Below are 26,060 nucleotides of genomic sequence, written 5' to 3'. Positions count from 1 at the left end.
TTTCTATTAGAATTGATGATTTCTTTCAAAAACACTTCAATTGATGCAAGTTATTAAAAAAAAAATTCCTTTTTTAAAGGACTGTATAACATTTGGGAACCTTATTTATAATGTTAATAATGTCAGAGGTACTTCTGTTCTTGTTTATGGAATTATTGCTGGTCACCTTCCTGAGACTTGAAAGACCATTAAAGACAAGCACCATACCAATTCCTCTAGATTATTAAATCACAAATTAATAATTTGGTCCCTTTCTAAATGGGTCTCTTCCAACAATGACACTAAAACACAGTGATGGGTCACAGATTCCAGGGGGTCCAACTGGTCCTGGCATTCCGGGACTGCCACGATCTCCATCTTTACCAGGCTGCCCACGTTCTCCAGGGCGTCCTTCCTTACTCATACCTGGGGGACCTTCAGGACCTTAGTGACACACATGCAAGGAATACATGCATTACAGAGTACTTTTATTCACACCGAAACAAGAGCAATTAGGAACCCAAAATAGCCCTGCTGTTTGGTGAAGTATTAAGATAAAGAAAACTTCACTTTTGGAAAAAGACACTTGTCACAAATTATTTATAGGTGTATCTAGCAAACTTGTTATCTTACAAAGACTTTGGGGGAAAAAAAGCATGTAGAACACTAAGTTTAAAATAGCTTTCTGAAGGAAATATAAAAATCTGCTTTGGCACAATTATACTTCATTATATTATCTGGAACCATTGGGCATGAATCAGAGTCCTCTGAATTTTATTCATTTTTCTAGCTCTGGATCAGGGTCTAATCTCTCTTCCAAACACTCAGCTTTGCATTTTGAATCAACACAGTGCTGTTAGGAAGAATATTTCCTTCACTAAGTAATGGTTACAAGTCATATGTTTATATCAGGACTCAGTTTTCTGTCTGATACAGTGACCTGTCCATCGAGAAAAGGGAATCTCAGATTGGTTTTACAGTAAATAATATATCCTATAACAATCTAAAAGGCATGCAAGAAATAGGCATTAGCCACAAAAGATATATAGTAAATAATAGTATAAAAACTATTCACATTTTTCTCAACTACATAAACATTTTTTTATAAACTATTTCTTTATATTTAATAGCATGCATTGAATCCACAGAAACCATCTCTCACCTGGAGGCCCTGGTGGGCCTTGGATCCCAGGAACCCCAATTCCTTGATTGCCTTTTGCACCATTTTTCCCTGGCAATCCTGTGGATTAGCAAACACATTTATAGCTTTGCACACAAAGAATGATCTTCATAAGAACTATTAGAAAGTCAACATTTCATGATACTTATTAAATGAAAATAACTAATTGTTCAAAAGCAAACCATGGGATCTAAAATAAGCATTTCCTTGTAACCTGCAGCACAGTGTAACTAGATTCTTAATTACCCTTATCTCCACTAAATTAAGAGCCAATGTAGCCCCTGATAACCAGATGGCCACTATGAGTTGAGGGAGCAGATAACGAAGTATTAAGAAAAGTGTTAACCGTTATTGCTTTTTCACTGGCAATGTGTTTATAAAGATGCATGAAGAGAGCGTAAGATGTTCACCACAGCCCCTGACTACTCAGGAAAACAATGTACAGCAAAATTACATCTCCTCCAAAAAAGATATACTGTCTGAGATGGGGAAAATATATACTCTCTCATAGCAGCACAACCGAATGAATTCAATTGCTTCAGAGAAACAGATACCAATTTTTCTCGTGTGAAACAGCTGGCGTGGTTAGTCAGTGTCAGCTCCAGAGGAAAACTGCACATTCTCCTTTTGGAGATGAAATTATGAAAGCAGAACAAATTATCATCGCACCCAAAATGAATCTGATACACAAGGTCATTATTGAGAAGTTACAGAGAAAAATATTTACCAACCATTTTCCTGTCAACCTGTCAAGCACATCACTACATAGTAATATAACTTTCCTGATTATTTTGATGCAATAAGAAACACAGTTGTTGCAGTTACAAATGGATTTCATTTCCAGACTAGATGTACGTATTTAAGCTCACAAAAAGCACTACAGAAATCAGATGGAACGCTTGTATGGCAGAGACACCTAAAAGCATTAGCTTCTTCAGTATTTTTAAAAAGAATTCAGAACCTTAAAGAAAAGTATAAAGAAAATAATAGAAATCCTTACAAGATAAAAAGGAAAAAGGAGAAAAAATAAGGAAGTCATAGGGCTATAAATGTATTATATGCCAAAGAACAGCCTGCAGGTAGCAGGAAAATAACAGTGAATATATAGACACTAAATAACCAGTGAATATTAGAAGTTTTTAAAATATCATAAACAAAGAAGTTTGGAAGAAAACAAATAGGAAAATATACCAAAACCCACATCTAAACATACCTGATCTAAAAATGAAAATAATAAAAAAAAATAAACGGAGTTAAAAAATATCTATATGACAGGATAAATGAAATAAAAATCACTCTAAAAAGATCAAAATTTAAGTACAGTAGAACAGAACACTAGTCATCTTGTGCATTCTGGTATTTCGTCTTCTTCTGATATGCATACTTCGAGAGCAAAGAAACCTTTGCACCGTACTCCCATTAATACTTTGCAATACAAACTCCGCTATTCCCTTACTCTTTCACTCTTCAATAGTCCCATCCAAAACTGCAAGCAGAAAACAAAGGCATAGAAACAATATGCACACAGTACCTCTCGTCCCACGGGCCCCAGGGCGACCCGGGATGCCAGTCAGACCTGGAACACCATCATTCCCTGGCAAACCAGGAAACCCTCTTGGACCTTCAGGGCCTCTTGGACCTGGTGGTCCTGGAAGTCCTGGGGAAGCGCTTTGGGACTGACAGTGGTTGCAGTTTTGTAGCCTTCCACTCTGAAGGATCACAGGTAACTGGGCTGGCAGAATTCAAACAAAAGAAGTGCTTAAGAGTGTTTCAACTGTAAAATACAAAAGTATTTATACTTCTTCATTAAAATAAAACCAGCTTCCTTTCTTTAGGCAGTATGGTATCTTTAGGAAACAAAGTGCTTTTAGCACCTAATGGAGATGTGGAAGTGTGTTTCTACAACTCTATGAAAACCTGTGATAAATCAGATCAAAATATAGGCATTGTTTTCAAGAAAAAGAAGCATCTGTATAGTTACAAGGAAACTTCAGCACTTCAAACAAGGAAAGAACAGTAAAGTCTTTCAAACTTACTTCTCAGTACATCCGAACAGACCTGTCGAATAAATTCTTCTGAAAATTCTCGTGCCTAAATTGAACAGAGAAGTGTTATAACAACAGAAAGCCCGCATCTGTTGGGAGTTTTAAAGCACCCAAAATGACCATTGTGAGATCCTATGCATACAGGTTTTCCATCTGATCCAGGTGGTCCTGGGGGCCCTCTGTCTCCAGGCTGACCTCTGACACCAGGAGGTCCAACCAGACCTTGGATACCGGATTCTCCTTTCTGTCCATTGATGCCTCGAGTGCCTGGGTCTCCCTTCTCACCTTTCTGAAACAGAAACCAATGAAAAGCAAATTGTACCTTTACAATGCTGTATCTTTACATGGAAGCTATGTAGTACCACAAATATCTTTTAAGAGCTTCACTGACAATCTTCATTTTAAGTTGTCAAGAAAATTTACAAAGTACCTAAATTTCCATATTAGAATTGAATCATAGAAGCATTTGAGTTGGAAGGGACCCTTAAAGGTCACTGGTCCAAATCCCCTGCAATGAACAGGAACATCTACGGCTTGATTAAGTTGCTCAGAGCCCTGTCCAGCTTCACCTTGAATCTCTCCAATTACGGAGAATCCACCTTCTCTCTGCACCACCTGTTCCAGTGCCAGACAAATCTTCTTGTAAAAACCTTTTTCCTTATATCCAATCTAAATCTTCCCTCTTTCTTTTAGTTTGAAACCATCTCCCACTGCAACCATTTCCCTCCCCATCTCCCTCCCCTAAGGAGTCTATCCCCTTCTCTCTTACAGCTCCCCTTTAGAAAGAAATCTTAAACAAATCCATTTGCTTTACTAATTAATATAAAACAAATTCCTTACTAACATATGGAAGAAAATATTTATTAACTTAGAAGGCTGGAAAAATTACAAGTGAAATTCTGGACCACAGAAGTTCTTGGCATGCTTCTAATTTAATAAAACAATCAAGACTTTTACTCTATGACATTTGTTTATAAGTGAAAGGAAAAATGATTCTGATTTCATTTAGGGTTTCTGTTGTTGGTGATTGACTTTTTTTACTTCATTTATTCTGTTTGATTGATAGCAACTGCAGCCCGTTTGCTTCACTAGAAAAGGTTAAAATAATACTGGATTTATCTTCATCAAAGCAATGGTTCTTTTATGTATGGGGTTGCCTACTGCAATAGCTCCTGTGGAAGTCCTTCCCTGTGCTGGAGCCAAAAAAATTCCATTAGAATGTATTTTGGTACATGTCCAAGATTAAAGTTAGTATACTGTCTTTGCTCCCTGATGAGTTTTCTCCTTCCGTGTTTTGCAGTTTCTATAGTGTTGTCAGTAACTTAAAAATTTTCTTTCTCACTTTCCAACGATTTTAGATGGAATTATGGAAATAGGGCAACAGAATCACTATGTATGACAAGCAAACCTTATTGGAGCAAACAATGCAAGTTTAAGAAGCACAGGCATGTAGTCTTCATAGACTTGCACTGATTTTTAAATTATGCTATTTATATTACTTCATGCCCTTCTAGGTAGTACTTATCAAAACACTTTACGTCAGAAAAATATATGGCTCACTCAAAACGTTCTGGCTCGGTCTGAATTAGTAACAATGCCCAGAGCTCTCTGGATGAATTACTACAGAGTAGTACTTTACACAGAGTACACTTTATACACAGGGAGCTAACTATCAGGATTTTTCACCCTGCTACATTAAGATGGCTTATATCTCAGAACTGAGAAATGAGGAAAACAAGGTCACTGAAAGAGAAAACACTCAGAATTGCATACCTGGCATCACAAAAGGATCACAGCCTGTTCAGGTTAACTGAGCTCTTCCATTATGTCATTCAGTTCTGCTGTAAATAAAATTTGAAGGCAGAGGGGCAGTGCAACCCTACTCTGAAAAGCCATCAGATAAAAACATACCTAAGTGACTGGCTGTCTGTGCATCCTGAAAAATCTTAAGTTCTTTCTGTGGTTTTGAGGGGTTGGATCTTTTTTTGCTTCCATTTGCCTTACAAAACCCACAAAAAAAAAACCAAACCAAAACAAAACAAAAAAAGGCACTACAAGAAGTCAAGCATTTTTCCACTTAAGATAAAAGGTGGCACATGTTGGTAAAATGCCTAAGAGATGGGAGAAAAGAAGTTCCACGAGTAAGATGCCAAGTGTGAATTGAACAGCAGTCCATATACTCCCCCCTTAAAGAAGTTGTGCCCTAATTCAGAACTTACTTTGTCCAAGGTTGTAGCTGTCTTGCTACTGTCAAAGTGAAACACTGTAGCCTGTCATGGTTTTATGATTTTTGCTATAAGTAATCCATATCATAACCCGTGACATAGCCATAGAGACCAGATATTCTTAGTTACACCATGTAGAATTGTATTTATCTGTTCCTATTCCATGATTGCAAATGGTTTTATATTTAACAGTCATTTTAACAACATCTCCACAGGATCAGCAAGTCTCTGGGATAAACATACAAAGAAGCTGCCTATGGCTACACCAGAAGCTGTACGTTTTGAGATCTGAAGATAATGCTGTTCATGTAGCTAGAAATTATTTGTTTTAGTTTAATTACTTTTACAGCTATGGCCTATGTTTACATGACATCTGACTTGCAAGTTAATTTATTTGCAATTGAATGTTAAAAGGGTTAGAAAGCATTAAGAATCAGTGAACTATTAGGAAAATGGCATATATTGTAGAAGAACATCAGAAGCAAGAAGCCAGTATTTAACAAAAACCAAATCAAAACAAAAGGCAAAACACTAGAACCTCAGCACAACTGCCTGCAGAGCTTGCCAAAAAGCAAATGAAACTGCTGAGGGAACATTTTCCGCAGTGTATTATGGTCTATGGTATGCTAAGCTGCATCCTGTGTGTGGCCTTGTTTGCTGACCTTTGCTATTGGCAAAGAAAATCAATAAAAACTAAAAGAGCTCCGCAAGTGCTCAGAATGAAGAATGCCTGAAGAAACTTCTCTATTAAGAAGTCAGACCATGACAAATGGCAATATAGTTTTTAAAGCAGAAAATAAACCAATTTTATAAGCCTGTTAAGTAAACATAGTTACATCATTATATCATAATGCATAGTAAAGATAATACTGACATTTTAGACAAAAAATATATTATTTACCATGATTTAAAACATATAAAGAAGCTACCTCAATGGTTCACAAGTAATATGTTAGCAGTTTTGGCTACAATTTAGTAAAGTGCCTATAAGCCAAACTGTAATTTTTAGGAATTTCATAGAACCACAGCAGCATATAGGACAATTCTAAAGTTTAAATGCTTGTGAGTTTCTAAAGAGCATGTCCAGTTATTGATATGCAACACTACTTAACGAAAAGGTGCTGGGCAAAGACATCTATAGGTAAAGTTGAAGCAGAATGGGAAATTAAATACTCATTTCACTGAGCGCTGGAATGAATCAAATACAACTAACAAAGTTAATCTTTTATACACCAATACTTTATACACTGTGTAAAACAAACAGTTAGAAGGTCTGACCATGAATATATCTACATTAGTCAACCACAGGAAAAGAGACAGGACTTTAAAACATTCCAGAGAAGAACAAATTTAGCTTCTCACAGACCAAGGAAAGTCCAAGTGTGCTTCCCTTTATCTCCCTCAAATTTCAGGCTGACATGGAAATTATTCCAGTGTAAACTTAATATTTGGGAGAAATAATTCTGCCCTGCATTTTCTGAGTCAGTCTCAATGATAGAATCCTCTAAAAATATATCTTTGTACAGTCTTCTCTGCCATTACTTCTGAAAGAGAGGCACACAAAGAAATCTCAGTGGCCAAGTTTAAAATGAACAGATAAATAGCTCAGCTGTGGAAGTCCTTCCCACAGTCCTTTATGGAAGCTAAAGGCAAAGCCAGCACATCAGCACAGTCTAAAGGAATTACATAAATTTGTAACTGATATTAAATGCAACAGTTTGGATCTCTACATTAACTGCCCCTCCATTGCTGACTGCCAAAACCAGTAAAAGCGTACAAGAAGAAGGAGCTTTGTTATGTGTTGTGTTCCATATTTGGCTGTATTGGCTGCTGCTGAAGTAAAGACAGTGAAAAAGAAGGATCATTTAAATCAAATATTCTGTATTCTTTTGTGAAGTAACTTCTTACTCTTCAGTGACAGTTATTTGCCTTCTTCAACCAGCTCCTTTTCTAATTATCTGTATCCCCTTAAAGGTTATAGTTGGCTTTAACATTTTTAGATCTTGCATTTTTTGAAATATCCATTATGCTACCTGTATCTTTTAACTAATACTTCTTTCTCTTCTCCTCTCTGATACTTTTTAATTAATTTCGCTTCTGTGGTTATGTAAGTATGAAAACAAGACTGCAAACACACAATTTATAGATCACAATTTGCAGATAGGATTATTCTGTTTTACTGCATTTGCCATTACAAAATACATACCTCTCCTTGTTCGCCCCTCAATCCTTCTGTTCCCTTTAGGAATTATATTAAAAACAAAAGAACAACAAAAAAAAACAAACAAGTTGAGCCAAGTTACTTGGAATAAAAAATATTTTTTCCTTTGTTTTCAATAATTAATCATAAATGTTAATATTTAAAGATTCTGAGATCTCTGTATTTTAAAAATGCAAATTTTATATAACTAACACTTTAGTAATAACTTTAATATAACGTTCAAAAAGGATAAATGGGAAACACATCACACATATTACATAACGTACATTTTATTAGAGTAGAAGAAGTGCATTTAGATAAAACCTATTCACTCTTTGAAAGACCAAAGAAATAAAATTTAACAGTCTAGCAAAAGGAAACTTCAGATTGTACCCATTTCATATCATCTTACTGGACAGAACTCAAGCTCAGCCCATTTGAAATACAAGCTGAGTTTGTAAAGCAGATTTTTTGTGTTGGCAAATGGCTCTGGTGTCATTTCTGCCAAACTGATCATTAAATACCATGGCAAGCTGGCAGCTTAGCACAGGCTTTTTCCCTTTTCTGACAGGCTCATGGTAACAAGGGAATCAGTACTGTATCTCGGAGAAACCCTGAGGGCTTTAGGAACCTTGGAAGGACCTAGTACTGTCTACCAGAGTATTTGAATGACTGAGTTTTTGGTTGCTGCCCAAAATAGATAAGCACGGGAAACAATTTTAGATCTGTCTCATATTAGTTTTTCAGCTTTAAAAAATAATAATAATAAAAAAGAAAGAAAACACAAAAACAAACCCAATTCTTACAATTCTCCTGGTGACTAAAATAATGAACTTAGGGAATTGTGTCCATTATTTGCAAGGGGACAACCCAGAAAGTTTAATTTATAAAATGTCAGAGTATGACATCACATTTATTTAAAAACAGTCATTGGTCTTTTAGTTCAAACTATTTCTCCTTAAAAAAACTTCTACTCAGCTTTACTACAAGATTTCTGTCAAGCTGCATACCCCTGAGAGCGATAAAACCAAGCTAACACACACTCTCGACCTCCTGCCCATGTTCAGCTGGAATCAAATCTTTCTGGCTAGACAGCCAGCTGTATCAATGTCATAATTCTGAAGAAAACAACTGTAACTTCCTTCCAAGTCTAGTTTTAGATATGTACCTCTAACAAATACTTTTCTGTTTAGGCATGACATACGCTATGTAGTTAGCAAGTATTTATAAATATTAACAGTTATTTTCTGTGGTACAACAAGATAGCCAACTATGACACAATCAGAATACACTGGCCCAGAATTAAAAGAAAGAGAAATAACTGGATCTCACTGATTTGCAGCTGAAACAGGAAACATCTGTAATTTATGTGCACAGAAGATGTCAATAATGACTCCTTGTATGCTATCAGTGTTAATAAACTACATGAAAGTTTAGCATGGTATACACAATATCTTAAAATCACTCTCTCAAGTGATGCTTGACTTTTCACAAAGGCTGTTTTGTGCTTTTATCTGTTTTTGACTATTTCTACCCATGTTCATAAAAATTTTCCACAACGAAGGCTTTCATAAAATAATGCGAGAGTATGGACTTCCAGTCTGTTTCCCAAGATATACTCTGAACCACAGAAACATGTGGGATAGAAGGGACCTTCAGGGTTTCAACCTTCTTTTCAGAGTGATTCTATCCTTGCAGGTCACTCAAGGCCATGTTCAGCCAGCTGTTACTAGAGCCTCTGTAAGCAGTCTGCTCCAGTGTCTGACCACCTTCACAGCAACATGTTTATCCTGTGTATCAAGTTGGAATTTCCTGCATTCCAATTTGTGTCCATTTTTTCTTGTCATTCCACTGCGTACAGCAAAGAAGGATATGGCTCAATCTTCTCTGCATGTGTTGTATTTGTTATATTTAAATTATAAAAGTTGTTTAAGAAGTAATTTATATAACTATATACTCATGTTATATATAAATATATTTCACCTGATAAAAAGAATTGCCTACCCATTCTGACGGAAATAATCTTCAGAAATAAATATGAATCATGGCTCTCTTGAACTAGGATCATCATTTTAACAGTACCTGTAAGCCTGGATTTCCTTGTCTTCCTTTTTCTCCTTTTTGCCCCTTCAGAAAATAAATGTTTACTTAAATTTGCATTTATCTGGGAGAAACAATTAAGCTATCAAAAATAACACATAAAGACAAAACCTAAGATCTCAATTTAATCTGAGCCCAATCCCTCTAAAAGCTTAGTCTCCAAGAGCTCAGAGCACAAACAGAGCAGATGACTACAATGACTACTCTGAAAACACAGGAGCCAAGATAGGATCTGAGTGATAACAAGATCCTCTCCTGTTTTTGTGAGTATTTCCATGACTTTTAGGAGAAAAATGCCACAGTTTATAATACAGTAGTAGGAAAAGACAAGGTGGCATTACTGATTATGAGGATCTGTGTGTTGCAATGACTGGAACAGACAGGGACAGAACCTTGCCCAGGATGGTGCTACGTCACGTCCCAGCGCCCCTAGGCAGTAGCACAACCCGTGTACCTGTATCCTCACTGGAGCCACACCAAATGCCTATTCAGCCCCAAAATGCTGCTGGCAATTAATGCAGGGCATACTGGACAATTTTGCTTCATGAAAAATCAAGGCTCAGTGCTGTTACTCTTTTTCAAGCAAGAGTTTAAGAGTTTTTTTTCTTGTTAACTTCTAGCTGTTTTATTAATAGTGTTGATAATAATAGTGCTATTAATAGTGTTATTTATTAATAGTTTCGTGATTTTGATTAGGAAAAAAAATAGATGTACCTGGATACCATTTTCACCCTGGCTTCCTTTGTCCCCCTGTAAAAATATTCAAAGAAAAGTCTCCATCACAACACAATTTATCTGAAAGACTCGTACTCAGATTTAATTTAACACAATAAATACAAGGGGAGCATCTAATAGCCTCTAGTTATACTGAAAGAAAACAGAAAATTTTATTCTCATATACACAAAAAACTGAAATTAATACAGAAAGTTATAATAAGAGAATCTGGCATAGAAAGTTCTGTCAGAAAGAAAAGTGGATACTCAGATATCAAATTAAATGGCAAATCTAGCAGGAGTTCATTTACTGAGGAGAAAAAAAGATGGGGAAAGGAGAGCAATAATTACAATAACAGTGTAATCCTAAAATGTGTCTACCTTCATTGACAGAAAAGGAAACTTAGAAGACCTCTTAAATTGGTATGACTATTCAAATTGCCTTAAAACAAAATGTTGGGCTGAAAACACAGCAACACATAAAACAAAAGACAGATCTGGTGGTGGTGGTGGTGTAAAACTGCATTTAATAATGGAAAGAAGTGGGATGGAACTTTTGTGTTTGTTTTGCCAGTTTCCTGGTAAAAACCATCCATGCGTGTATTTAGTTGTATTTTTTTTAGACAAAATGTTTATTTAAACACTAAACAGTAGCATGGAGGAGATTCTGACCATGACAAATATTTTCCTGATAGAAAATCCCACAAGATAAGAAGGTATTTATGCCAGCTGTGTATTGTACTTGAAAGTAAAATATTTGGTTTCGTTTCAAGTTTCAAAATAAGCTATAGTTGAAGGGCTTAACATTGACTGCAACATTTTTCCTGAATAATTCAAGACTTTGTCATACTTTCAACTCCAGTTAACCAGAAATACATATTCTGACTTGTATCTTCATATGAAATGGATAATTAATTTTGCAAGATTTATCTTCTGTGATTTAAAATTTAGAGACTTTCCATACGTTTTAATAAATTCTCCCTCCTTAAAATCCATATTTCTGTCTTGATCCATTATCCTTGGATACTGACACTGAGTGTATGGTGGAAATGAATTTCATTAAACTATTCTAGTGATGCTAGCTCAACTCTGGTCACTCTTGGACTTCAGTGGATTTTGAAAGATGTAAGCCAGGACATCTTCATCTTTACGTGGTCTGCAAATCACTATCTTAAAACTTGTCAGAAGATTAATTTTACTACACGCTGTCTTGGAAAACAGAACTCAAGTTGAAATAAGTGCACCTGAATTCGGATCATTTTCTAGCTTCCGTTACTACACTGAGCAGGGACTTGTTTCAGTTGTCTAAGCACAAGTATGGAGTGCTATTGAAGGTACTCCAGACAACCTAAGGCATCTCCACACATACTTATTGATATCTAAAATACTCTGGCACAGCTGTGACATTCTTATTTGATTGCACACATGTATTCTGTCATATATGATACAGGACATATAGGAAACCTATGGAGCAGAAGATAAAGTCTAGTATGCATGTGATTTCCCATAAAACTTTAAATATAACACCATACCTCTAACTTACACTCCTTTATCTTCCACTCATTCCTTCCATATTTTACCTCTGTTTCTGTAATGCCTTTCTATGAAGGTCTTCATCCTTCAAAAGTTTGTCCTCTACTACTACACAGGATGTCATCAGATTTATGTTTTACTAACTGCTTAGCTCTTTCTAACAGAGCTTTCTTTGCTTTTACAAGTCTTCCTGTTTATTCAAAAATCTGTAATTCATATATACAATGGAGAAATCTAGTTGAGACATGAGACATGAGTACTTCCCAAGGAATATTATTAGACTTCCAAAAGAAGTGTCAGATACACTAGATACACTACCTATGCATATGTAATTTATTTTTATACTTAAAAACTCTATGTATTTTAATATAAAGCCATTATTAAACCAGTTCAAATATCATTTTAAGCTGATTTAATTTATTAATGTAACCAACTTAATTATTTAAAATTTAATTTTAGCATTTTAAATTTTATAATAACTGACTGCATATGCAGCAAAATTTTTAACCTCAAAACCTTCTTACTTGAACAAATATCTGAAGGGTTTCATGTAAAGCTTGGTATTTATCATAAACCATATACTGAAGAAACAATTTCATTACATGACATTAGATCTCTGATGTTGCTCCAAAGAAACAGCATAACATTAAAAGAAGCCTTACAGTTGTATACAACAATTAAAAACTTGATTAAAAAAATTTTTTTTGGCCAACCCATTATGTTCTCTCACAAAAATACAAGACACTGAAGGCAATAGCAGTACTTATTATCTTGCAAAGCAATTAAACATTTACTTTTCAGAACACTGATATTTTTGCTTTGATAGTGTCCACAGTAAAGAAATTCCAAATAAAAATTAGATTATAAAAGTAATAGATACAAATACAAGCTTCATTTGCAATTCAAAATAATTGATTTGTAGAAGTGAAGTCAACAATTTCACTTCAATCCATTTCTTTTATATCAATTTGCCTACTAGCATAGATAAAGCGTACATTTTTTATATTCCTCTATTTCTTGGTTGAGTTACACACAGAAGAACGGCGCCATCCTGAGAAAATATTATCTAGAAAACACAATTTTGTTAAGTTCTTTGTAGTTACCCACAGGGCATGAAAAGTAAAGATTTTCTAGTACTTCTAATTTACAGGCTCATAAAGCCAATTTCATAGACAGTGCACAGCTGATTTTTCCTCAAGATTCATTTCACACTCCAGTTAAGGTCTGTGAGTTACAGCATGAAACAACTCTGTCAGTATTTTAAAACTGGAAATATTCTAAGGGCTTTCCAGCTTCCAGACAAAAAGTTTTGCCTTACTGGCTGAGATGAAAATGAGAAGTTTTAAACACGTATGAGATTTTCAGAATGACATCAACATGTACATGAAAATCTCAAGGAAAGGACTTAGTTAATGTGATGTTAACTAGCGTGCAAAGCAATATAGGTTTCAATTTCAGAATGTACCAAAGAACCATACTGCCTATAACCTTTTTAACCTGGAACTCCTCAAAAAAATCACTCCTCATGTGATTGTTAGAAAATCCTACATATCTACAGTTTAAAAATGGGTGACTATTCAGAAATTCATAGAATCACAGAATCATAGAATCTCCAAGGTTGGAAAAGACCTCTAAGATCTTCCAGTCCAATCATCCACCTGTCACCAGTATTTTCCCACTAAACCATGCCCCCTCAGTACAACATCTAAATGTTTCTTGAACACCTCCAGATGATGACTCCATCACCTCCCTGGGCAGCCTGTTGAGACATCAATACTAAATTTTACATTTTCACAAAACAGCTCTTTAGCAAAGAAGAATGCTTGCATAGCCATGTCTGTAACAGTGTTTGACTGACACAAGCCACACCAAGAGATGGTGAGATCTCTGAAAACTCAGAACGCAAGGATTAGAACTACTGGTTCTTGACTGAACAGAAGAAATAATTTTCAACCAGGACAGTATTAATAGGATTCCTCTAAACTTTGCCATAAAAATTTTCAACATCTAATTTAGCCAATTATCTAGGCTTCAGTTACAGTCAATGGAAATAGATAAGTACTTCCAGATTCATTTATTCCTAAACAAAGATGTAAGTGAATGACTTCCCAAAGGAGCTCAGACTCCCTCAGCTAAATATCAAGAAAGCCTAGACAAGCTGGTTAGATCAGATGACTCTAAACAGCTAGGGGTAACTGAGTTGAATCTGTCCCAGCTACGTAGGTATAATTGCTCCAATTCTTTGGGGAGATCCCTGGAAGACTTTGTACTACAGAATCTGCCAATATGTTGCCTGCTATAAGAAGATATAATAAGTAAATATTGAACCACAGCTCATACCCTAATGTACTATAATTCATAAAGGAAATTTTATCAATGCCTATGTCACAGCACTTGATGTGAACAGTTTCTCCCCTTTTCGTCATTCTCTCCTCCCTATGAAACGCGATTGGTTTTCTAGCTAATAGACCTTCCAAACCATACTGAATTGTCTCTAATAAAAACAATGCATTGAAAAGTATTTCCCTGATACTGGCCACTTCTTGGAAAAGCACTTCCAGTAAAAAAATGTAATTAAGATAAAACTAGAAAAAAAACTGCTTACCTTTATACCCTGGATACCAGGAATACCTGGATAGCCTGGTTCACCTGGGGCACCCGGTCCTCCTGGTTCTCCCTGAACAATATAATAGCTCTGTAAGTAGCAGTGATACATTGTGTGTCAAAATCTATACTGCATGCTTTTTCAAGGTCACATGATATTTTTGGCTATGATATTCTGAAATTCTGTAACTTGGAATTTTTGAAGGGGTGCTGAAATCAGACAAACCACAAAAAAAAATCACTCCTAACTTTTAAACTATCTTTTATTACCTTCTAATACAGTTGATGTTGATTTTTCAACATTATAGATAGAAGACTATAAGAAGTGGTGGCAATGTTTACAGGTTTGAATTTCAGTATGAGCTGGAAGTTACATAACAGTAAGACATACTGGTCTCTGTGTAGCTTAGCACAACTTCATAATCTCTTCAACTGATAGTGCACTGTAATAGAATCATAGAATTCTTAGAGTTGGAAGAGACTTTTAAAGGTCATTTAGCCCAACTTCCCTGCAGTGAACAGGGACACCACAGCTATGTCAGGATACCCAGGGCCTGATCCAGCCTCACCTTGAAAGTCTCTGGGGACAGGGAGTCCACCAGATCTCTGGACACCCTATTTTAGTGCCTCACCACCCTCACTGTGAAAGACTTTTTCATGTATCTAACCTAAATCTTTAGGTATAAAGGTGGTTTATAACCTAAACCCTCTTTAAATCTGAAACGATTTTCCCGTTCTATCACAACAGAATAGAAGCCAATGTCATTGTGTACATATGAAGCACAGAGACAGGAGAGGACTGGAGAAAAGGTAAAAACTAGAAAATAAACTAATTATTTTCTGCCCTTCCCCACAAAGCTTTTCCAACATTAACTTTTTGACTAAACAATTAATGATCTTTTTTGATCAGCCTCATCTCTGCTTTAAATACTGCTTTTTTGGTGAGACTGAGTTGACCCCATCAGAAAGTCTATCCCAGTCCCATCCTGTTTCTGGATCGTGAAGTCATCTTTGGATTGTGAAGACAGTTTCCTTGTCATGCTGCTTTCTCATTCAAACACATGTTTTAGAGCATCAAGGCAGCAGGATGCCTTATGGCTCACATGCATCACCATAAATCCTCTCAGGTGTGATCCCTGGCCCCAAGGTGTTACCAGCACTAGACAGCATGCTACAACTGAGAGACCAGTCAAACAGCTGCACCTGCCACAGAGGTCAGCAGATGTGACACTGTGGCTGGGCTTAAGCCAGCACTGACACGAACGCAACCACACAATCTTGCTCCCACAGACTACTGTAAAGCAGGATTCAAGGACACTGCTGACTTGCATTTCCTAAAGTTTAGTATGAAGCTAGTAAGAATAACCCATCAAATTGATTCTGATGTGATTTTATCTTCATTGCTGTTCTATTTTGAAACAAAACTGCCTTATAACTAATTTAATCACAGATTTATACTTACCTTGGCTCCTGATGATCCTGGTTTCCCCTGTAGACCAGGTTCACCTTTATCACCCTACAGAAGAAAACAACATGGGCATTTTGGTGATACATCACTATGGCTATGCATTATATGGTATTATATTACACGGTATCATACAATATGGCAATACTAGCAAATAAAAACAGACACTGCTGGGTAATCAGCTTTTAAAAATAAGTACAGTGAGTGACTGAAAGGTTACTTTTCTGCTACTGTAAAGGAAATGTGCATTTTCAATCTTCTCTTTGAAAAATGAGATACTTATGACAAAATGTGACCCACTTGCCTGTGCTCTCCTGTTCATTACCCACCTGCCTTACAGCCCTTTCCCAGTCATACCATGTTTTTGTACATGGACTTCACATTTTCACCATCTTATTTAATAAAAATGGAAATCCTCTGACCTGTCTGAGCCAAAATATACTTTTGTTTTGCTTTTTAGTATAGTCTGTGGAATTCAGTGTATAGTCAGCACAAGTACTTCCATTCAAGTCTAAAAATTACTGATTACTTTATGATACTTTTCTGCAAGATTGAAGATTTCTTCTGGAAGCAAAGCTTACATTCTGAATAAGAGGTAAATACATAAAATAAAAGCATGTTTCACAAATGGAAATAAAACTAATTAACTTCTTGTCATTTCATAGGTATTCTACCTTTTTCACCACGGCAAACATGGACCACTTTAAAACATGTATACCTTCCGTATACAACTTTAAAGAAAAACATACGTACATGCGGGTATAAAATAAAGTATGTGCAGAAACAGAGCTAAATGTAAACATAAAGTTTAGGAAATGGATTCCATATTCATTAATTTTCTCTAGGACATACCTTTCAGTGCTTACTAATCAAAACTCATCTTGGATTAAAATAAAAGGCTGCACTAACAGATATAGATTTATAGTATCTATTTTAGTTTCTGAGAGTATGGGTCAAATTAATTCCTGCTGTAGCTGTAGTGCAATCAGTAAAGTTACATCTGAAATAAATTTGGCTCCTCAGATGGAAAAAGCAGCATGTAACTCCGTTTAACACAATTAAAATATAAATAAATGTAACACAGGCAGAGAGTTCTGATGTATACTGAGAATTATCTGGCTCCAAGCATTGCAGAACATTTTCCAGGACTGTGAAGTTTAAACGAAGTCTCATGACCATCTCTGCAGCAGTTCCAAACCTCATGGGATGAGAGGTGCCATTTACTGAGCTATATTAAGCTCTTTTGAGACTAAACTATTATATAAGGTAATATGTGGAAAATCATGTAAGTCACCTTCCAGTATTCGGTATACCAAAAACTTAGGTGCAAAATCCTAACCTTTTGTCATCTATAAGGCAGTTGTATATCAAAGTCACAAGTGAATTAACAAAAATGCTCACCTTAGGCCCAGGAGCTCCAGGTAGTCCAAATGAGCCTTCTGGTCCCATCAAACCCTATTTATTTTTGAAAAAGGTAGAAACATTTCTGTAACAGGCTGGAGGAATAATGGCTTCAGTACTGTATAAAGAGTATTATTATGCTTTTACTGCAAAAGAAATAGATAGAAAATATTATTTTCATCATAGTCCTATAGAGGAAGTTGCTCTGGATTACCTACGCCTTCTATGGTGTGAGGAAGGGCTATTGTGAATGGAAAAAAAAATAAACACAGGAAAAAAACAAAATCCTGTCTTAAAATATTCCTGAGAGAGAATCTCCTGCAAATCAAAACCTCATCCATGCTGTCTAATTTTTAATATAATGTATTACATCCTTAGCTATAATTGAGAGCCATGAAGGAATTTCTCACCTTCCATTTAGGGTTCCCAAAACTATTAATGGTATTTCAGAATTCTCTTCCTTGTTTCTGACTGTGATTCTCTGAGGTTGCTGCACCACGAGTCTTCCAAACCTTGAGGAGGTTTATTAAGATCAGTGAACTTGGGTTCACATCTTTGCTTCTTTGGCAAGCACTGGGTTTGAACCATTCCCTCAAGAGCCAAACAACTTCTGCTACTACAGCACACTTACACAACCTGAGCATTGCCAAAACCAATTCCTTAGATTCCTCTCACAGAAACATGTGACAAAGGCACGTTTAGTTATCTTTGTTCCATAAAGAACTAAAGGGTGTTAAATCATTAAAAGGCTAGCTTTTTTTCTTGTCCTTCTAAAGCTACTCTCAAGTATACTTCAGAACTTATTAGTAAATCATACTTTCCAAAATGGAACTCCCATTTATTCTGGTGTTAATACACATCTATGGCACCACTTCATTTCATCTCTTTCTTACTTTAGAACTTCAAATATCAATAGAACTAATATATTATTGTTGCTTCATGTGGACTTCCAGGTATATTCTAAAACATGATTTGCTGTAAGAAGGCATTTAACAACACACAGTGTAAAATACAAGAAATTACACAGTCAAATAAATAAATTATGTTGTGCAATCCAACTTTCTAGACAATAAATTTTATTGATGCTAATTGATAGTATTTTCAAAAACTACTGCTAATATTGTTATTTACATCAATCTTTCTGTCATATGGATAGAAACAACCACTCTTCATTTATTTCTAAAGTTTAGGAACAATTCAGTTCAATAATATTATCCCAGATCTTCAAATGTTACGTATCATCAAAAATAAATGTGCCTATTCTAATTTGTTAAATAGACAGTAATCCAGTTGTACAATTCCAGTTGTAAAAAAAATTACAATCCTTTGCTAAGACTAAAAGGATTGCATTGGTTTTGAAAATACTAGAGAAATTTCAAAATATTTAGAACAGGAAATAATTTTTATATGCAGAGCTTTTACTATGCTATCACTTTTCCAGTATTTCACATATGCTGACAATTGAGGCAGCACAGATTATCCTGAGTTTCCTTCCTGCTGTGTTGTAATAGATTTCTGGGCATTAAATAAACACATTAACATCACTAACCATGCCAACTTGATCTTTGAGCCACAGATACAGGGCCATGAATACAGAAAAAAATGGCTCTTGTACACAATTCAGTTTTTCAGTAATTCAGTTAATTACAATTGAAAATTATTTAATCAAACTTCAGTTTATATATATATGTTTATATATTTAATAATATCATATACATTGCATAATCTCCAACACCTTCCTGAACTTTGAACATTCACTCCTACCTTAAAATCTGTCATCAGACATGATGAAGCTCATTTAGAATATTCAATTTTTTCGTGAATAAAGGATTACTTGCCCGTGCTATTTCTTTAAAATGTTTGAATATAAGTAACCTCTCTAACTGGAGTGAAGCTTCTGTAGCCTACTTCCACTAATAGTCTAAGAGAGAGTGTATTCTCATTAACCATTTGCTTAAGGCATATTTTCAGAATCAGCTTTGTTACAGAAAATGTAAGAAAATATTAATTTGTTCTTGGAACTAAACCTTGATTACACTAGAAATGTCTTAATTTATTAGTGGATTAATGCTGCTTCTTCAATTTTTCTCTTTTTAGTTGCATTTATATTGCAAAATAAGCTTTAGATAATATTGATTTCACTATAATGCTGAATACAGCTTACCTTTTTAAAATCAAATTTCATATTATCTATCGACTCACTTCTGAAATATAGCTCTAATCCACCTTTTTTGCAGTCTTTGAAGTCTACCTTCCTTTTCTGCAAACCCTTGTGAAATTACTATCTTTTCTTCCTCAGGCTCCTGTTCTGTGCTAATTTCCAGCATGTTAATCAGCAAAAACAACAAAAAAAAACAACAAAAAGCAAGTGTAAGTTTGGGGACTAATAGCGGGAAGGTATGAGAAGGGACTACATGATTTCTGGCTCCTCTCACATCACTAGCTCATTGTGGCCCTGTGTTTAATTTCAGGCAATATGGTGTTGAGAGCCTATCCAATACCAACTCCACATTTCTGGCTCATGCCCAGACCTGTCCTTGGATTACAAGTAGTTAAATGTTCATTGCAAATGTCCCACATTCATTTTATCTTATACAAATTGGAAATATTATGTGTACAGATAGCTTTATCTTTTTATTTACTCATTCATTTAATCAGGTATGTATACACTTCTACCTCAATCTTCTGCTATCTTCCATTCTAGATAAGGCAGAAGAGAAAGCAGAAAACTTTAACATAATGAAAGGTCAGACGAGCATCTACAGGAAAGGGAGAAATAAAAGCCAGTTGTCCCCATTTCCTGTCTTGTCCTCTAATTACTAAGCCATATTTCATGTATTTCATTAAAAAAATACAGGAAGATAATTACATGAAATCAGTGCTCTACAAGAAGAAAACTTTCTGGTGCAATACAGGAAAAACTAGAGAACGCAAAGTGAAAACTAAGGCATGTAAAATTGTAAGAGAAGAGTATGTCCTGAATAATAATAACTGATTCAAGGACATATATTTATTGTTACTCTTCCATGTTCCAGAGCTGACACTATTTATGAAGCATACACATGAATAAATTACTGGCCTTGGTAATGTAATAGGGATAGTTACTATTGAAGAAGAACTTGTTATTGAAGAATTTTCCCAAGGTATTAATAGCACATCCACAAGCTTTCCATCTGTTTTGTCTGGAACAAATATATTCACTGTGACTAATACAAGGAAAATCCCACTATCTTTTCTGGCTGAAATTCCCTAATGTCATATAACATATTCAAATATTCCATGCATTAATTTCCTTCTTATTTTATCAGGTGACAAAAGATACATGAAATTGAATTGTCAGGAAACATGAACACATTATTTTCAAGTGTATCACAGAACCAGATGTTATTTATGTAAAGCAAATTTGAAGAAAATATAGTAGGTGAATTACTTGAATAATGTACATTGTAGAATCCCACAAGGCTTTATTATAGCTGCTCTGACAGCCTCTCCTCCAGCATATTGTTTAGCTTTGCTCAGAAAGAAATGGAGAAAAAAATTTCAGTGATAGGTAATAAAAATTATTAGAGGAACAAGTGAGAGACCAAATGCACATATGTTATCTAGGAGTAGAGAGAGATCTGAACTTCTCAGTTCAGTGTTTTTTCAGTGTGATCTGAACGACTACATTATCTGGTTCTCAGAGAAATTTCTTTCAGAGAGATCTTCAGGTAGTTGAGTCCATAAAAAAAATTAACCAGTGTACTCATGGTATACAAAAAAAATCTTTTCATAGCTATAATGTACTGGTCATGCCTATAAAGGACTCATGAAAGAAAATACTGATGGATATGGTAGGTGCAGAAAATTTGAATTTAATGGGCAGAGTAGCCTAGAAATTGCAAAGCATAAAACTGCTTTCAGTCTTTTTTCTCCATTCAGAATTGCACTGGTTTTAATTGATAATGTATTTTACTGAGGAACCTCAAGGTCGAAAAAGGACAACAGGACATCAACACATTCATAGGCATACATATACCTATATATCATCTGTATATCTGAAAACCAAAGTAAAATTTTTCAAAACTTGCTCCAATGCCTCACCACTCTTTCAGAGAGGATGATTTTCCTAATATCAATTCAAACTTCCCCAGTGCAACTTGAGACCATTATCTCTTGCTCTGTTGCCAGTTAAATGGTTACAAGTGGTTATCTGTAACCAACTTCTATCATTTCTAAAGGATTATAAAGAACATAGAAATTATCCCACTCAGGCAGTAACTAAGATGTGTTATGCTGGACTGCTCAAAAAGAACAAGTTAATTTCAATTTCCTAAATTCCAAAATAAAAATCTCTCTGTGACCTCAGCTGTTCTCACTGTTCTGGTCAAAGGTGAATGCTATCATGAAAGTCTGCTGTAATTCAGATTCAAAAATTCATTGCACACTATGACAATATTTAATCAGTGTTTACCTTACTGTAAATTGACACAAATATGTTCAGAGTTAATACAAACTTAATTAACTCAGAGAGTACATTCATACTAATGTTTCAGTGGATTTATTTACCAAATGTGCAGACTGGAAATGATCAATTTTAAAAGAAAAGTGGGAAGGGGATTCAAAGATTAGACTTGGTTTGACTGGATTTGTAAATGTAAAAATGCTGTGTTGCTACTGTATTGCTTATTTCCTTATCACAGGTAGTAAATAACAGCATGACAATTATTTGTAGTTCCTGTTCATAACAACATGAATTTGCAAACTTACAGTTTCCCCTGGTGACCCTTTTGATCCTGGTAGACCCGGCGGTCCAATTTCACCCTAAATTTTTGACATAAGGACAACAGTTGTTGAATTAATTTAAGTAAGAATAATAAATTTCTTAAACATCCTTTAATTCTACAGATATATGTGAGATTATTTTTCAAAGTATTATAACATTATTTTTGTTTCTTTTAAATTATGCATTCCTTCTGGAATAATATAAATAAGATTCAATAAGCAATAACAAACATATCAAAAGCATTGTGGATGTCTCCATTCATTTGCAACATGATTTTTTGTCCTAAATTTCCTCTGTAAAAAGTCTCCTCTCAGTACGCCCTTACCCCTCACTTTGGAAAGAGTATATATGTGCAGTTTTTAACTGCGTTTTGAGATATTAATAATACCTTTTGTCCTTTTGCTCCTTGATTTCCAGGGATTCCAGGAATTCCCTAAGGAAGGAAAAATAAAACCTTTTAAATACATAGAATATTTTACAAATATATACGCATATATATAAGACTCCATGTCCTCATAAATTTAATGTTTGCTACACAATTGGGGTTCAGAATAAGGGGTGGAAATAGAAAATTTAATAAACATATATGAGAAAAGAGCTTCAGATGAAAACATACAAACTATTTCATCTGGGGACAGTGAAACAGTGATGTTCAGTCCTTCTAGGATGCTTTCCTGCTGGAACTCCACATCTGTCCTGGACAGGCTCATGTACTCCTAGCTGCCCAAGAAGGGCTGCAGTGCTGTACTGAAAATTCTGACATGGGGAAAGAAACCACTACTCATTATACAATAGATTCCCATATGAAATAAAGCATGTCTTCTTCCAGAAAAAGTATTGGCCATCAGCACCTTGGGTCATCCTATTTTCCTATTTAAAATACAGTGATTGTAACATAAAACAAGAGACAGCTACTGTCATATGTGATGTGTACTGGCTTCTACTTTGATAAACACCTGAAGATCTCTAACATTTCCTTGACCTCACTGTTTATTTCACTCTACAGTACATCTCATACCATTTCTTACAGTGATCCTATAAATGCATGTAGCTTAGCTTTAAAACAAAGCTCAATATATACTTAAAACTCTCATCTACATTCAGTTAGTTTATTTTTCCTCTTAAATCTACTCAAATTTGTTGGACAGATACTGTTCTTACTTGTACCATCACTAATCTGTAGCAAGAATTAAGCATATAGATTTCAACAGTCAGGACTAACTTGATAGTTTCCATATGAAGAACAGTTGTAAAATGCTGTCTTGGAAAAAGCAGCTCAATTGCTTTGTAGTTTACACCCAGCTTCTTGTTAGTGATGACACAATAAAGCAGAAACAGTTCAATGGTCAACAACATATGAGTAAATTATGGCATCTTTGGCATTTTGCAAGTCATCAAAACTCCAGTGTATGTATAATCCAAAGAAGAGACCAAAGAATATAAATATAACTGGAAAGCTAATGTTTCATTCAAAGACCTCTACTCACGCTGTGCAACATAAGTCTTCTTGCTAAAATTTTGTCCAAAACCATCTTATTTGCACAGAGATAGGAAATCAGGTGTATTTATAACCACATTTAGGAACTTCCAGACCTTGCATGGTTTCTCGGTATATTTATTCAACAGTTAAATTCTGTAGCTGTAAAATGTAAAATTTAACTGTAAATATCAACATCAGAACTTTACACAATGCTGAAAAAGATCCCCTCCACTAGGCAGGAATCTGCTTTTACTGAAAAGATGCACCAAAGCTTTCTCTGGTTACATTTCCAAGTTCTGTGTAGGGCTAAGAGAATCACAGAATCACAGAAACACCAAGGTTGGAAAAGACCAATGTTATCATCCAGTCCAACCGTCCACCTATCGCCAATAGTTCTCACTAAACCAATCCCTCAACACAAAATTCAAACGTTCCCTGAGCACCTCCAGAATCGATGACTCCACGACCTCCCTGGGCAGCCCATTCCAGAGCCTGACCACTCTTTCAGAGTAGTATTTCCTAACGTCCAGCCTAAATCTCCCCTGGCGCATCTTGAAGCCATTCCCTCTAGTCCTATCACCAGTCGCACGAGAGAAGAGGCCGACCCCCAGCTCACTACAACCTCCCTTCTTACTACAACCTCACTTCAACCACCCTTCAGGTGCTCTTGCTATAGAGAGCATTAAGGTCTCCCCTGAGCCTCCTCTTCTCCAGACTGAACAATCCCAGCTCCTTCAGCCGCTCCTCATAAGCCCTGTGCTCCAGACCCCTCTCACCAGCTTTGCGGCCCTTCTTCGAACCCCTCCAGGGCCTCAATGTCTTTCTTGCAGTGAGGGGCCCAAAACTGGACACAGTATTCGAGGTGTGGTCTCACACAGCTGAGTACAGGGGCACAATCACTTCCCTCTTACTGCTGGCAACACCGTTTCTGATGCAAGCTAGGACGGGATGGCCTTCTTGGCCACCCAGGCACACTCATGGCCCAAGTTCAGCCAGAAGTCCATCCCACATATTTATTCAACACAGTGAATGGACTACCCTTAAATAAGAATGCCAAAGAGAAGAAACACGTTGTCCCACTGAGCTGGATTGAACTTTCTTGGCTAAAAAGAAAAAATAAATCTGATACAAGACATTTAACTTCACCTTTATATCAGTGGCAAAGAAAGATAAAACTCAGAGAACAATTGCAAAAGTAAGCCACTGTTAGCCTTCCTTTTCTGATGGATTTTGCACTGCTGAAGTGCTGGGAACTTCTGCTCCTTTTTCAGTGGAAGATGGTCCAGACTCCCCAAATTCCCTCATGCTTTACTGACATTCATTCAGCTAAGAATGAAACTATCATTTATCTTATTCAGAATGATTCCCAGAGTACACGGGGTGGAGACTTTCACAGTTACTCACCACAAGTCAGTTGGCATAGGAGAAGGAGAAAGAAATGGCTAATTTGTTCACAAATAAGCTTTTCTCATGAGTTACATTGTTGTGTAGCTTCCATAGTTCAGCAACTGATTTCTGTAGGTTCAGTTCCAGTAGGATTTAAAAATTAAATTTTGTTTCCTTCTCCTTGTCTTTTCTGTATCTACTACTTCCTTTTACATGGATATCCCCCTTTTATGCCAACTAGAATTACTTGTACTTTCCCAGAGGACAAAGTTAGAAAGCAGCCTAGATATCCTCAATTTCTTCCCTAACTTCTACATCAAGAGCCAAACCAAGCGTTGGAAATATATTAGCATCCTTGTTCCTAAAACAGAGATTTTATATGCAATACAAATCCTCAGAATCTGAACTTTTTTTTTTTTTTTTTCAATCTACCATGAGTGATAAGGCACTTTGAACAGAAGGTTATGTTTAATAGAGTGACATAACACAAACAAAGCTATCAAAAAATTTTTAAAGATGTATTCTCACTTCAGAGCTCGAGGTAAAGCAACTAATTTCATTTGTAAGATAAAAAAAGGTTTTGAAGTGCATGCTGCAAATAAAATTGTCACAAACGCCTGTTTTTAATCAAAACTTAATATGAAACAGATTAATCATGCAATTTTCCTGCCATTAAGGGAAACACAATGTTTGGAACTACCACAAGTGGGAAAATTGCCACCCACAGGGAGCAACAGAATCAATGCTATGGAATAATTCGTGATTCACGGAGTTAGGAGAAAAAAATGACTTTAAGGATGGTTTTTGCAAAGCTTATCAAGCAATATTTCATTCATATAAAATTAAAAAATGGGTTGTAATTCAAGACTTTGTTTTCTTCTTCTTTCCAGAAAATGCATTGTAAATGGTTCATGTTTATCAGATATACAGCTGTAATGCCAAGAAGCATAGCATTGTATTTCTAACCAGAATAGCTAGAAATC

The 26,060-nt window shown here is 35.6% G+C and overlaps 1 protein-coding gene across 2 annotated transcripts in view; it reads right to left on the bottom strand.

The window, feature by feature from the left end:
• Window positions 1–235: 235 nt before the first annotated feature.
• Window positions 236–26,060, bottom strand: part of COL21A1 (collagen type XXI alpha 1 chain) — a gene marked incomplete at both ends in the record, with an annotated part of 74,741 nt that continues 48,916 nt past the window's right edge. For both annotated transcript variants that reach the window (XM_079549876.1, XM_079549877.1), the window contains 13 exons: window positions 236–423; window positions 1,142–1,219; window positions 2,691–2,891; window positions 3,196–3,250; window positions 3,347–3,493; window positions 7,636–7,668; window positions 9,712–9,756; window positions 10,444–10,479; window positions 14,582–14,653; window positions 16,043–16,096; window positions 17,447–17,500; window positions 22,196–22,249; window positions 22,600–22,644. In XM_079549876.1, coding sequence (XP_079406002.1) covers window positions 236–423; window positions 1,142–1,219; window positions 2,691–2,891; window positions 3,196–3,250; window positions 3,347–3,493; window positions 7,636–7,668; window positions 9,712–9,756; window positions 10,444–10,479; window positions 14,582–14,653; window positions 16,043–16,096; window positions 17,447–17,500; window positions 22,196–22,249; window positions 22,600–22,644 — 1,062 coding nt within the window. The remainder of the gene's footprint in view (window positions 424–1,141; window positions 1,220–2,690; window positions 2,892–3,195; window positions 3,251–3,346; window positions 3,494–7,635; window positions 7,669–9,711; window positions 9,757–10,443; window positions 10,480–14,581; window positions 14,654–16,042; window positions 16,097–17,446; window positions 17,501–22,195; window positions 22,250–22,599; window positions 22,645–26,060) is intronic.

This window comes from Tetrao urogallus, assembly GCF_951394365.1.
Source record: "Tetrao urogallus genome assembly, chromosome: 2".
NCBI classification, from domain to species: Eukaryota; Metazoa; Chordata; class Aves; order Galliformes; family Phasianidae; genus Tetrao; species Tetrao urogallus.
This window is presented reverse-complemented; position numbering and strand designations above follow the sequence as displayed.